Source organism: Paroedura picta, chromosome 1 (genome assembly GCF_049243985.1).
Source record: "Paroedura picta isolate Pp20150507F chromosome 1, Ppicta_v3.0, whole genome shotgun sequence".
NCBI lineage: Eukaryota > Metazoa > Chordata > Lepidosauria > Squamata > Gekkonidae > Paroedura > Paroedura picta.
The window spans coordinates 69318912-69332866 of record NC_135369.1 but is presented as its reverse complement, the minus strand read 5'-3'; the positions used below and the strand labels follow the sequence as shown (position 1 = coordinate 69332866).

At 42.5% G+C, this 13955-nt stretch overlaps 1 protein-coding gene across 5 annotated transcripts in view; it reads right to left on the bottom strand.

The window, feature by feature from the left end:
- The window catches only part of KIF6 (kinesin family member 6), a 214631-nt gene that overhangs the window by 174813 nt on the left and 25863 nt on the right, over window positions 1-13955 (bottom strand). For all 5 annotated transcript variants that reach the window (XR_013231806.1, XM_077341951.1, XM_077341917.1 and 2 more), the window contains 2 exons: window positions 2908-3017; window positions 1329-1458 (listed from right to left, as the gene is read on the bottom strand). Coding sequence is in view for 4 of the 5 variants with exons in the window: in XM_077341951.1 (XP_077198066.1) it covers window positions 1329-1458; window positions 2908-3017 (240 nt within the window). In the remaining variant the exon portion in view is untranslated. The remainder of the gene's footprint in view (window positions 1-1328; window positions 1459-2907; window positions 3018-13955) is intronic.

Sequence of the window (13955 nt, the reverse complement as noted above, 5' to 3'; positions counted from 1 at the left end):
TTTAAAGAAACCAAGTTTACCCGCCACGAGCCGCAAGGGAGTGGCGGGCTATAAATCTAATAATAATAATAAAAGTCTAAGAGTTTATAGCCAATTAGCCTGACAGGGAGAACCCTGAGAGCTCCATCAGGGCCCTCAGCTCTTCTGGGAGCTGATTCCACCAGGTCAGGGCCAGGACCAAAAAAGCCCTGGCCCTGGTCAAGGCCAGGTGCACCTCCTGGGGCCCCAGGACAACCAGCAGATTCATATCCAAGAGCCCTACAAGGGGCATAAGGAGATAAGCAATCCCTTAGATACGTAGGACCCAACTGCATAGAGCCTTGAAGGTTAAAACCAGAACCTTGAACCTGATCTGGAAGCTAACCGGCAACCAATGGTATTGTTGCAGCATAGGCTGGACATGGACTGTCCAAGATGACCTAGTTAGGACTCTCGCAGCAAGCATTTTTCACCAATTGCAATTTCCAGGTCAGGGCCAAGGGAAGGCCTGAGTACAGTGAGTTACAGAAGTCTAGTCTGAAAGGGACTGTTGTATGGATCACTGTGGCCAAGTTTTCCGGGGACAGGTAGGGCACTAGTAGCCTAGCTTGGCATAGGTGGAATAATGTCATTTGGGCTACCTTCATGATCTGAATCACCATAGGCAGGGAGGCATCAAAGATCACTCCCAAATTCCTTGCCATCAGCACAGGTGTAAGTTGTACCCCATCCAGGCAGGGGAGACACGCTTCCTGATCCTGTCCCCTTCTGCCCAGCCACAGGACCTCCATCTTGGAGGGGTTGAATTTCAGACGACTGTGCCTGAGCCATCAAGACACTGCTTCCAAACAACTGGCAAATGTTTCAGGGGGGGAGTCTGGCTGGCCATCCATCAGGAGATAGAGCTGGGTGTCTTCCGTATGTTGGTGACATCCTAGCCCAAAAACCTGGACCAGCTGAGCCAAAGGGCATATATAAATGTTAAAAAGCATAGGGAAGAGTATTGCCTCTTGCGGTACTCTGCATGAGAGCACAAAGCGGCCAGATAACTCTTCTACCACCACAACCCTCTGTGTCCGGTTCTTAAGGAAGGAGACCAGCCATTGTAAGGCTGTCCCTCTAATCCTGGTCTGATTCAGTAGGGCTCTACTTATGCTCTTAATCAAGGGAGGCAAAGGTATGTTTTTAGCATTATAAAACAATTTGTTATAAGTACAAGTCATAAAAATATGAACAAGCCACTAATCTTATCCTGTATTATGCTACATATCTCAGTTTTATTTGAATGCTTATCAATTTGATTCTAAATAAATGGATACAGTTAGATTGGTTTGGCTCAAAAGTCTCACCTCTGCAATCATCCTGTTGGTGTCTCCTAAGAAAAGAAGATTGAGTGCTTCCTCCTCATTGATTGCTTGATGCAAAGAGAGATGTTTCAGATGAATGTTCTGATCAGGATCTTCCATTATTGTCACCTTTCTAAAAGAAAAAGGCAAGGGAAGAGTTTGAATGAAAAAAATTGGCATTTTGGCTACAAACTCTACACCAGGCTTTATTCCAAGTAAAAATGATGGTCACTAAATATATTGATAGCAACCAAAACTTGGAAGCAGCAAGTAAAACATTCTGTGAATTAAAAATTATACAATGAGGAAGTTTAACTAAGCCTTGTTGAAAATATAGGTGATTGTCACACCATACAGCACTCCTAGCTGAGAGGAAGGAGAAAAAAGGCAGCGAATGAACAACTGTAAGAAATGCAACATTTCAGCTGCAAAAGAAGAAGACTTGGTTCTTATATGCCACTTTTCCCTACCGGAAGGAGGCTCAAAGCAGCTTACCTTCTCATTCCTCTCCCCACAACAGACACCCTGTGGGGTGAGTGAGGTTGAGAGAGCTCTGATATCGCTGCTCGGTCAGAACAGTTTTATCAGTACCATGGTGAGCCCAAGGTCACCCAGCTGGTTGCATGTGGGGGAGCGCAGAATCGAACTTGGCATGCCAGATTAGAAGTCTGCACTCCTAACCACTACACCAAACTGGTGTAGAGGAATATGTTAAATCAGATTCATGGTATTCACCAAAGAGCAGGACTACCAGTACTAGCCTACTCAAGAATAAGCACCTGTTCAGGAGAGGCAAGAAGTGGTAGTGACAGGGGCAAAGTAGTTAAAAGGCAGAGGCAGAAAGAATTAGAGATAAAAGAAAAGCTAGTCCTAGCAGAAAGTCTGAAGTTGCCACAACCTAAGGAGACAAGACCTTCCCAGGAGCAAGGGTAAAAACATTCCTGACAAGAAAGGAGAACAATAGGGTTTTCCAGCAAGGTCCTTCTTGCCTTTGTGTGAGTATAATTTATCCAACTAAAAGAGAAACCAGCTTCTCCTCTAGTGTATGGTTATTTTGAAGGATGATGAGTTTGTCTCACTCCTTATTTATTCTAAAAATATGATGCCGCTCAAAACAGTTGGACTGTTGCCAACAGTTAGAAATCTTATTGGTAGATTTGGGAAATAATGGGTCAGTGGAAAAGTATCTCCCAAGGTCTTCATTGGGATAAGGTTTATAGCCCAAACAATAACAAGCTGAGCTACATAGTGACAGATTGGTGAGATTAAGTTTTGGGGAAACACAGCAAAAGGAAAAGTATCAGCCTGAGCAATGAATGTGCTTGCAAATCATTTCGAATTCTATTAAACAAAACTCTCAACAGATATTTTCCTTTAGATGAATTTGCTCCTTTTGATGCAATGCTATACTATTGTCTAAAACTGGGGGGAATTAATTTCTCATACAAAATAAAGTATAAATCCAATTATGTAGGTGAATACAATAGATGGTCTATTGCAGTTAAAGTATCTGTCATTTTAGTTTTGTTTTTTAAAAGAAGGAAAAAGCAGGTTTACTGATGTTAAAAATCTATTTACTCACGGTAAATCTTCTAGTTTGGAGGCTTCGTGTCTTGGGTCCAGTAGATCATAACCACACTCATTATAGATTTCTAAGTAGGAAATATGTGTTGTATATACTTTGCTGGTGTCCTAAATTAAAATAAAAATTAAAAGATCATTTATAAATAGTTGTCTAAAACCCCAAGTTACAACTTTTTGACTACTTCTCATTATTGTATCACGGGACACATTTTCAATTAGGGTGTTTGTAGGGCGGAGAGCCAGTTTGGTGTAGTGGTAAGGAGTGCACACTTCTAATCTGGCATGTCGGGTTCGATTCTGCATTCCCCCACACGCAGCCAGCTGGGTGACCTTGGGCTCACCACAGCACTGATAAAGCTGTTCTGACCGAGCAGTGATATCAGGGCTCTCTCAGCCTCACCCACCCCACAGGGTGTCTGTTGTGGGGAGAGGAAAGGGAAGGCGACTGTAAGCTGCTTTGAGCCTCCTTCGGGTAGAGAAAAGTGGCATATAAGAACCAATTCTTCTTCCTGTGTTTTTATCATTATATTGTAAACCGCCACATGTCAACTGAGAGTGGCGGTATAGAAATCGAATGAATGAATGAATGAATGAATGAATGAATGAATGAATGAATGAATGAATGAATGAATTTGACCTAAATATGAAGCTTCTCTCGCTGGAGTAAGCAGATGTTACAGCTAATCATTAGATGGGAAACTAATAGACTGTGTTTCCTATGGAGAACCTGTAAGCTTTCACTGGGGACAGCATCATATAAAGCTATCTTTAACACTAACACAGCATGAGAAATAGCAACACTTATGCCTCCTTTAGCAAGGCATCAGTCATTTATCCAACTAATCACCACCCTCCTCACAGACTAATCTGCATGTCCAGCAAATCCGGCAAATCACACTAAAAGACAGACAATGCCCTGATTAACTGTTCTAGAAGAAAAGGATCGTCATGAACCCATATTGACAAAAAGGAGCAACAACTGGCTGTATAACTGAGTGGTATTCCACAACCTGAGCAACCAACAGCAAAGAATAAAATTTCAACTAAGGGGAAGAATAGGCCCAAAGGGTGAAATTGCTCGGAAATTAAATGGAGACTGACTCTTGCCCACCGAAGCAGCCACAACCTATCTTTATGGGCATATTTTCAAACACATTTGCCCCATTAGCTGTATGTATAGAAACATCACAAAAACATACTTAGAGCAAGCTAGCTTGGATACTAAACTATGTACATTACCAAAGCACATTACTAAAGCAATGTAAACCTTCAGTTTCTGAATAAAGAGGTTACATTTACAATGCATCATTCAGAAGCTGAAACCTAATATACGCTGTCAGACACCCCTACAAAGTCACTTTTTGTTCAGTACTGCCAGAACTGTAATGCAACACCCATTGTCTTCTGCAGAAATAATTCAGTTCTCCTCACCTGACAAATCTAAACAATACAAAATTCAAAATAATGGACTGTGAAAATGTGATCTATAGAAAAGCAATGAATTGATTTCATTGGCTAAATCTATAATTAATTTCTACTATTAATTGGACAATATCAAGCTTTCAGTGACTATTTTCCAGTTTTCCATGGTATTTCAGGCCACAGCTTTAGTAGTACAGAAAAATATTCCTCAGTAAACAGCTGCAGTTGCTATAGATCTGAGTTGTAAAAGTAGATTTATCTATTTCTGTATTTATATGTAGAATGTTTTCATTGTTGAAGAGAAGTTGAATGTAGGAAATCAGTTTTGAAGCCCAAAGGATGGTGATAGTGTTCTATGGAGAGGAAAACTCATCACCCCAGGAAAACAATACTGCATTAAATATTTACAAAACATACTAGCAACAAACCCCTATGTATTTAACAATACAACGGATGCTAGACCGATATCCCTGCCCTAGGCAGGCCAGCCAGGGCCTCCCCTGCCCCCAAAAGGGCTGCAGAAGCATCGATGGGCCTTATTTGGGTGAGGGGAGAGTGCTGAAGGGCACTCCTGCCGCCCCCAGAAAGCACGACCAGGCCTCTGCAGCCCTTTTCAGGCTGGGGGGGGGGGGGAAGTATGGAGGGACAGTCCGTTCCCCACCCTATCCCAACCAAAAGGCCCACTCAGGCCTTTTTGGGCGGGGGGAGTGCTGGGGGGCAGTCCTCTCCTGCCACCTCCCCAGGCAGCCCTACTAAAGCCTGGCAAGGCCGCTGCCAGAGCTGTTCTGGGTGGTGGGAGCACTGTTGGGGGCTCCCTCCCTCCTCCCACCACCCCCACCACCCCCAGCCACAGTCCTTGGCCCTCTGTCCTCCCTCCCAGCTCCAGCCAGGCACCTACCTTACCCATGGCTGGTATTTCTTCCATATGGAAGAAGTTGGAGGGAAACAGCCAGGGATGGGACATCCCACCTGATTGGCTGTTCGTTGGATAGATGGCCAATCGGGGAAGGGACAGCCACCCTCATTGGTGGGTAAGTGTTGAGTCCCAGCTTCTCCTAGCATCCTCTTACCCTTTTATTAAGAGATAAGAAATCTGAATACTCCCTGTCACATAACACAAGCCTGCCTATTTGTTCTATAGAATTATTTTTCCTTTTTGGGACATGCTGTTGCAAGGTGTTGCATACTAAGTTGCAACCAGTTGATACTAGTATTGATAATATATTTGCTTCATTTATACCCTGCGTTTCTATCCTACCCAAGCAGTTTACATCATTCTACTTGCCACCTCAAAGGCCAAAACAGTCCTGGGAAGGGTTCTGTCCCTCTCCCTGCCTTTTACTGACTGAAATCAAGCCTTGAAGTCTGGCAAAAAAAATGTTGTGGCTGTTTAGCAGGAGACATGGAGTGCATTAGTTTCTAAAAGCTACTGGCACTCCTTTTTTAAAAAATCTGCTTAAATGGAACATTCTTCACATTTGTTGAAAGATCTTACTTGTCTGTTCATGTCTCCAATCCCTAAATTTATGTATCCACAGGTGGAGTCATGCTGAGTATTAGATATTTTGTTATATTCTAGACTAAGGCTTCCACATGGGTCATCTACCCCAAATTTTCCTGCTTCCCAACAGCATCGTGGTACATTTGTGCACCTCCAGAGGTTTCCCAGGCTTTTGACCAACCTTTCCTAAGCCTGCTTTACTATGAAATTTTGGTAAAGCCTGGATGGCTACCATCTGGGTGGGGATATCTGGGTTTTCTAGCCCACATGGCAACCATTTTCTCTGACACTCTCTTTGCAGCAGCCATTTCTTCCCCCTCCACTATTTTCCTTATTTTTAAAAAAAAATCAGCATGAAAATATTATTAGATCAATGCTCTGTTGTAATAATGGGTATAGCAGTTTCTCTGAATGTTCAGTTTCATTTTTTTAAAATAACTCTATACCTTTCCCTTGCTGGGATATAAAGGAAAAAAATGTATATCTTTACTACCATTTATTTTTGGTTGCAATACAGAGAGCCAGCTTCACTTACACCGTTTATGCACTGGGACCTTCATTGCCCCAGCTCCTGTGCAGGAGCACAAATCAGGGGTGGACGACGTGCACCAGGCCAAGTGCTCCCCCATGTGGGTGCAGGAAGAGGTGGGACAAACTGCCACGACTAAAACTCCAGCTTGCAGCCTGGCATGAAACCTCCAGTGCATAAACGGTCTTACAGTTACAATGGCATTCTAGTGTATATTTAAAGATATTCTAGTGCCTATTAAACACACACACACACACTGCAAAAGCCCTGGTAACCCTGGGGAGGGGGAGTGGTCTCTGGTTTGGGTTCAGGGCAGGAAAACAATGAGAAAACATGCCATGTGAAAATCCTGTTGGTGCTGAGCTTTATTTGCAGTGATACCAGCCACAAGGAAACCACAAAATCTTATCCTTACATGCAGGACCTCTAAGATTTGTCAGAGAGAACAATGCGCATCTTAGCAATTACGTGAGCCCCTTTAAATCTTCCACTTTGATATAGGCTTTAATGAGACATAGGTCATTTAAAGATGATAAACACGTTTCTATAAATTTACATACACCAGGTTTCCTAGTAAAAATAAAACAGAGTCCTATTTTGCTAATGAAATATTCCATCCATAAAGAATTATCAGTAATCTCGGCTTAGATTCTAACAAGTGCATATCATTTTTTTTTAATTGCCTACTTGAAACACAATTCTCACATTTTAACCAGACATTAAATAAACCAATAATTCAGCAGCAATTTGACTAGATTAGGCAATAAGAACAGAATAATATTCAAATATTTGAACTTGGAAGAGCATAAAACTTTTCCTTTTGGCTTTACCTCAAAAGGTAATGAAGTGATAGAACTGATATTTCAAAATGTAAATAAAAGCTCATTTTCTCTTCTGTGGAATATGATGGCAAGATTACTAAAGGCCTTTCATTTCCTGCTGCACAAGAGTATTGAACTGCTAGGCTGTCTTAGAGGCTTGACTTGTATGTACCCCCTCTTCAATATATCTATTCTCAGCTAGTAAAATAAAATCTCTGTGTTTGGTTTTGCATGACCTAGATTACAGACCAGCAAGATTCTTTACTCCCTCCAATTCTCACCTCATCAGAAGAAAGCATAATATAAAGTTCTCTGAACTGTTCCTATCAAAAAATGTTTCTATCAACAATAACTGAATATTAAAGCTGGCTGTTCCAGCCCAGATACACTCCAAACAATCACAGAATCATAGAATAACAGATTTGGAAGGGACCTCATGGGTCATCTAGTCCAACCCCCTGCACTATGCAGGACACTCACATCCCAATCGCTCATCTACTGTAACCTGCCACCCGTTTGCCTTCACAGAATCAGCCTCTCCGTCAGATGGTTATCGAGCCTCTGTTTAAAAATTTCCAAAGATGGAGAACCCACCACCTCCCGAGGAAGCCTGTTCCACTGAGAAACCACTCTAACAGTCAGGAACTTCTTCCGGATGTTTAGATGGAATTTCTTATGAATTAATTTCATCCCATTCGTTCTGGTCTGTCCCTCTGGGGCAAGAGAGAACAATTCTGCTCCATCCTCCATATGGCACCCTTTTGAATACTTGAAGATGGTTATCAGATCCCCTCTCATTCGTCTCCTCTCTAGGCTAAACAGACCAAGCTCCCCCAACCTTTCTTCATAGGTCTTGGTCTCCAAACCCCTCACCATCTTTGTTGCCCTCCTCTGGACATGTTCCAGTTTGTCAACATCTCTCTTCAATTGGGGTGTCCAGAACTGAACACAGTACTCCAAGTGAGGTCAAACCAGAGCAGAGTCAAGCGGTACCATCACCTCCTGTGATCTGGACACGATACTCCATTTGATAAAGCCCAAAATCCCATTTGCCTTTTTAGCCACTGAGTCACACTGCTGACTCATGTTCAATGTATGGTCTACTAAGACTCCTAGATCCTTTTCACACATGCTACTGCCAAGACAAGTCTCCCCCATCTTATATTGGTGTATTTGGTTTTTCCTACCTAAATGCAGAACTTTACATTTCTCCCTATTGAACTTCATTTTATTCAGTTTAGCCCACTTCTCGAGCTTATCAAGATCATCCTGTATTCCGTTGCTGTCTTCAGTTGTATTTGCTACCCCTCCCAGTTTAGTATCATCTGCAGATTTAATAAGTATCCCCTCTAATCCCTCATCCAAGTCATTTATAAATATATTTAACAACACAGGCCCCAGGACAGATCCTTGGGGTACTCCACTTGTCACTCTTATCCAAGAAGATGCTGAATCATTAACAAGTACCCTCTGGGTACGATTTGTCAACCAGTTATTGATCCAACTGACAGAATTAGAATCCATACTGCATTTTACCATCTTGTAAACAAGAATATCATGTGGAACCTTATCAAAAGCTTTACTGAGATCCAGATATATAAACTATGTCCACGGCATTCCCCTGATCCAGCAAGGTAGTCACTTTCTCAAAAAAATAGATAAGGTTGGTCTGACATGACTTTGAGAAATCATGACTTGGGCTCAAGACTGCATGCTTCCTTCTGAAGAGCATGTTCATCCCTCCTGTTATAACTGTGGTTAAACATTTTGACAAAATTAACTATGGTTAAGACTATCCAGGGGGCCTGTTTACTATGGGCTGTTCACAATCTCTGAAATGTATATCTGTGGTAGCCAGAGAAATAAAAAAGGCATTCCTGTGCCAGAGACAGTGCTGTCTAGAACCACGTGCTGAGAGCATATCTAGACATTAGCTTTTTCAAGTCATTAGAAATGAATGGTGCTTTAGATGCAGACTTCTAATTCACACACATGTATTTCCTTTTAGGAACTTCATAACTGTCTAGTTAGTTTCACCACTGCAGAAGTAAATGGTGCATCCATGAAAGTCAGCAAAAATTAACAAGAGATAAGTGAGCAAGTAAGCACTAAATCTACAGTAAAGTGGCAATCTGACTGCTTCCTTTAGCCATCTGACAACTCATTTTTGGAAGCCTTGCCATGACTCTAACCTAAGTTCAACAGTGATCATTCATTTACTGTCCACATCACCCACTTTCAAATTGTAGCATGGCAGAATTGAATTCTGACCATTCTTTTTGGATGCTAGCACAGGCAACTACACCAGAGAAGGAGAAAGAGCCAGATGGTGAGCCGTTGAAGTGGTGAGTGCTGCTTCTTTCTGTTCTTACAGTGTGAGAATGTGTGTGACAGAGTATATAACTTGCAGGAGATTAGGGGCTGTTTGAGTAAGTGTTGTTTTTGTATGCTCATTGCCTGGGTGCTAAGTGACTGCAGCTGACTGGATTAGGTATTTTATTGTTGTGCAAAGAGGGGAGGGCATGTTTGCTTGGGGCCGACTGCTGATTCAGTCCTCTACTGGGTGGGCCTTTGCACTATAAAAGGCTCCAGCTTGCCAGGGGCATGAGCTTTTGGCAGGAGCCGAAGCCAGAAGTTTCTATAAGTATTCAGAGGAGTGTAGGAAGATACAAACTACTTCTGCAAAGGGCCAAAGTGTCGTGGCTGACAATGGAGCCGAGGCAGAGAAATGCATTGTCTGTGGCATGTTTGTGTTCTAACTTCAGGGTAACTGCAATTACACTCCCAGCGAGTGTAAGTTGGTAGCGCTACTAGAGGAGAAGATACAGAGGCTGGAGGCACACCTGTCCACATTGAATTCTATAAGGGAGGGTGAAGAGTTCTTGAACAGAACTCATGGTTTTTGGGGGAAGGGGGAAAGGCATCTCATCAAATAGAGGCGCACCCAAAACAGGAGGAAAATTACAAATAGCTGTACAAATAGCTGTAGAAAAATAAGTAGATATTCTGCCCCTTTCAATCTCAGTAATAGACTCCAGGATCTGCCAGCAGCTGAACGCACATGTGCAGCTCCGCACATGTGCGTTTGCGTCCACCGGTGTGCCGGTGGCCACGCCTGCCTCTTCCCCCCCCCTTGCAGCGTGAAGCTTGCCAGGCCACGAGCGAAGCGTTCCTTTCTAATTGCGAGAAGCTTGCCGGGGGGGGGGAGGCAGGTGCGGCCGGCGGTGGCCCGGTACCGGGCCGCAGACTACCAGGCTAGGCAGAGGACTTGGATATGATGCTCCTAGATCAGATTACAGTCAGAAAGCCAAGACACAGTGGCCATGGGTGATTTCAATTACACAGATATCTGTTTGAAGACCAACTCTGCTAAAAATGAAAATCCCAATAAGTTCTTTACTTGTCTTGAAGATAACCTCATTTCAGTGATTTGGATGAAGGAATAGAGGGGGTTCTTATTAAGTATGCAGATGATACTAAACTGGGAGGGGTAGCAAACACAGAATACAGAATCAGCATACAGGAGGGTCCTGACAAGCTGGAAAACTGGGCTAAAATTAAGAAAATGAATTTCAACATTGTAAGGTTCCGCATATAGGTAGGAAAAATCAAATGCATCATTATAGGATGGTGGAGATGTGTCTTTTTAGTAGTTTGTGCAAAAAGGATCCAGGGATCTTGGTAGACTACACAGTAAACATGAGCCAGCAGTGTGACTCTGCGGTTAAAAAGGCAAATGGGATTTTGGGCTGTATCAAAAGAAGTATAGTATCCAGATCATGCAAGGTCATGGTACCGTTTTATTCTGCTCTGGTTAGACCTCAGAATAATGTGTTCAGTTTTGGGCACCACAATTTAAGAAGGATGTAGACAAACTGTAGCAGGTCCAGAAGAGGGCAACGAATATGTAAGGGGTTTGGAGATCACGAGTAAAGGCTGAAAGAGTTTGGTCTGTTTAGCCTGGAGAGAAGACTATATGATAGCCACCTTCAAGCACTTGAAGGGTTATCACATAGATCAGCGGTTCTCAACCTGGGAGTAGGGACCCTTTTTGGGGTTGAACGACCCTTTCACAGGGGTAACAGCAGGGCGAGCAGCTTGGTGGAATGAGCTCTCGGGAGAGCTGCAAGTCCTGTCAGAACTTTTGCAGTTCTACAGGACCTGCAAGATAGAGCTCTTCCACCGAGCTTCTGGTTGAGGCCAGGGCAAAGAAGATCTGTCCCTCCCATAGATATGTTAGATGTTGGCTCCTCCTGAACTAGCCCCCTGAGTTACTTATTCTAGGAGGTCTGTTGAGTCTGGAGTAGGAGGGAGAGGTCGCTGCTGGGAAGATAGTTGTAACTTGTTTTTTTTTATTATTTTAACTGGGGGATTTTATTATTATTAGGAGATTTTATTGTGGGGAAATTCCTATGTGGACTATCATAAGCCATTTTGGGAGTGGCAGTATAAGGATGGATGGATGGATGGATGGATAAAATCATTCTTAAAAGGCCATTTAATAGTTGTACTAGAAGAGGGGATCTGGAGTCTATCAATACCAATGCAAGGGGTTTCATATTGCTCTGCTGTGTTAACTCACAACGTTTCCTTCTCATGTAACAATGTAACATATTATGGGACTGCACTAATGAAAAGACTGAGAGTACCATATATACCTTAGAACACTATAAAAAGGAAGGTAAATTAGACTGTATGGGAGATACTTTTAAATAGGATGCAGTACTGTAGCAAATAAAAAATGAACAATAAAAGTGAAAATATTCATGTTATGGGGCGAACATTTTGATCTTAAATGCATTACTATGGAAATTAAGTCTTAGTGATATCAGTAAGACCATTTCCCATGTAAGCAGATTTAGAAACACAGCCTTACTTAACTGTCTTAATAGTGAACACTGTATTTCATAATGTAGCCGTGTCCATAACCAGCCTACCAACAAAACATCCACTGGCAGCTCCACCTGCAGAACAGCTGTATATCTATGCCTTATGGTACAATTCACTCTTCAAAGTCTTTTACAGGATTGAGTTAAATAGTCCTTCAGGTTCAGATGCCTTTTCAATCACCTTAAAAACACTGAATTGAAAACAGGTGGAAAAGGATTTCCAGTAAATAATATATTGTGGACAAAATACCTTACTGTATTTTTCTGTTCACAGATGGCTCATGTGGTCTATAGGTATAGTTCACAAAAATGATCACCTAATATCTCCCCTTTCTTTGTTCATTAGAGTTAGTGAATACTTTTCTTATAGCATACATCAATATTGCAAAGATATATCTGGCAATAAAGGCCACAGAAAGCATAGCATGGATAATTCTGTGCCTGAAGACATATGCTTCAGTGATGGTTATCTTTCTATAATGCTTTAATACATATAATAATCATGATCCAGAACCTCTTGTACTAATGATGAGATTCAGCGACATAGAAGATGGATAGAATATGCTGCATGAAGTCTCATACCAGACCATCATGTAGGAAGAATAGGAATACATAAGAAAATTCAGGTCCTGACCTTGTTCCCTGAGATGGCAGCTATGCCGGTATCCTGAGACTTAGAGGTCTCCCCTGTATAACTACCTAAAACTTAGGAAGATTTTCTGCCAGCACCATGTCAAGGTCAGGACTAACAGGACACATTCCAGTCCTACTTTAAAGTGGGCACAGCTCCTTTGATTGTAAGTGGTTTCCTCAAAAAAGGTGGAGCTTGATACACTCATCTTTCTGTATAACTTCTTTTCTTGTTGTTCCAGCAGTAATCTGAAGCACACTGCTTGTTGACGGTTTTCTTTCTTGATCTCAAATTGAGTTAGTTACGCCTCTGACTAACTTTCCTGAAAGCTCCTTCTGGCCAGGATCCCCCACAACCAATAGCAGAAAATAGGAGAGGTGTTCAAAACAAGCTATGTATCTGCCACTTCAGAATCTCAGCTTTTTGTAGGTTTCCATTTACTCTGACTGCCTAGGCCCTGGATCCCTGTCAGGATAAGACCAAGCAATGGGAGCTGCTGTGAAAAATCATATTTGCATAATTATACCAAAGCACTCATCTATTATGTGGTGCCAAGTTCCTACTCTCAGGCTATATCTTGCAGGGGTACCTTCATACCTTCTTAGAGCTCTAAGCTCTAAGAAGCCTATTTGGATGAACAGAGAACTTCAAGAGGAACTAAGAAAGAAAAGGAAAATGTTCAGGAAATGGAGGGAAGGACAGAGCTCTAAAGAAGAGTACCTACAGGTTACTAGGCACTGTAGATCAATCATCAGAAAGGCCAAAGCTGAGAGTGAGCTAAGATTGGCCAGGGAAGCCCATTGTAACAAGAAAAGATTTTTCAGTTATGTGAGGAGCAAACGTAAAGTAAAGGAGGCAATAGGCCCACTGTTGTGTGCAGATGGACAAACTCTAACGGAAGATGCAGAGAAAGCAGAAAGGCTTAGTGCCTATTTTACATCTGTTTTTTCCCACAGGTCAAAGTGTTTAGGCACATCTAGAGATGGCCATAGCCAAAGGACAGTGTCTGGGTGGCAGGTTAACATGGATAGAGAGGTTGTCGAGAGGCATTTAGCTGCACTGGATGAGTTCAAATCCCCTGGTCCGGATGAAATGCACCCGAGAGTACTCAAAGAACTTTCCAGAGAACTTGCACAGCCCTTGTCCATCATCTTCGGAACCTCTTTAAGGACTGGAGATGTCCCGGGGGACTGGAAGAGGGCAAATGTTATTCCGATCTTCAAAAAAGGGAGGAAGGATGACCCGGGAAACTA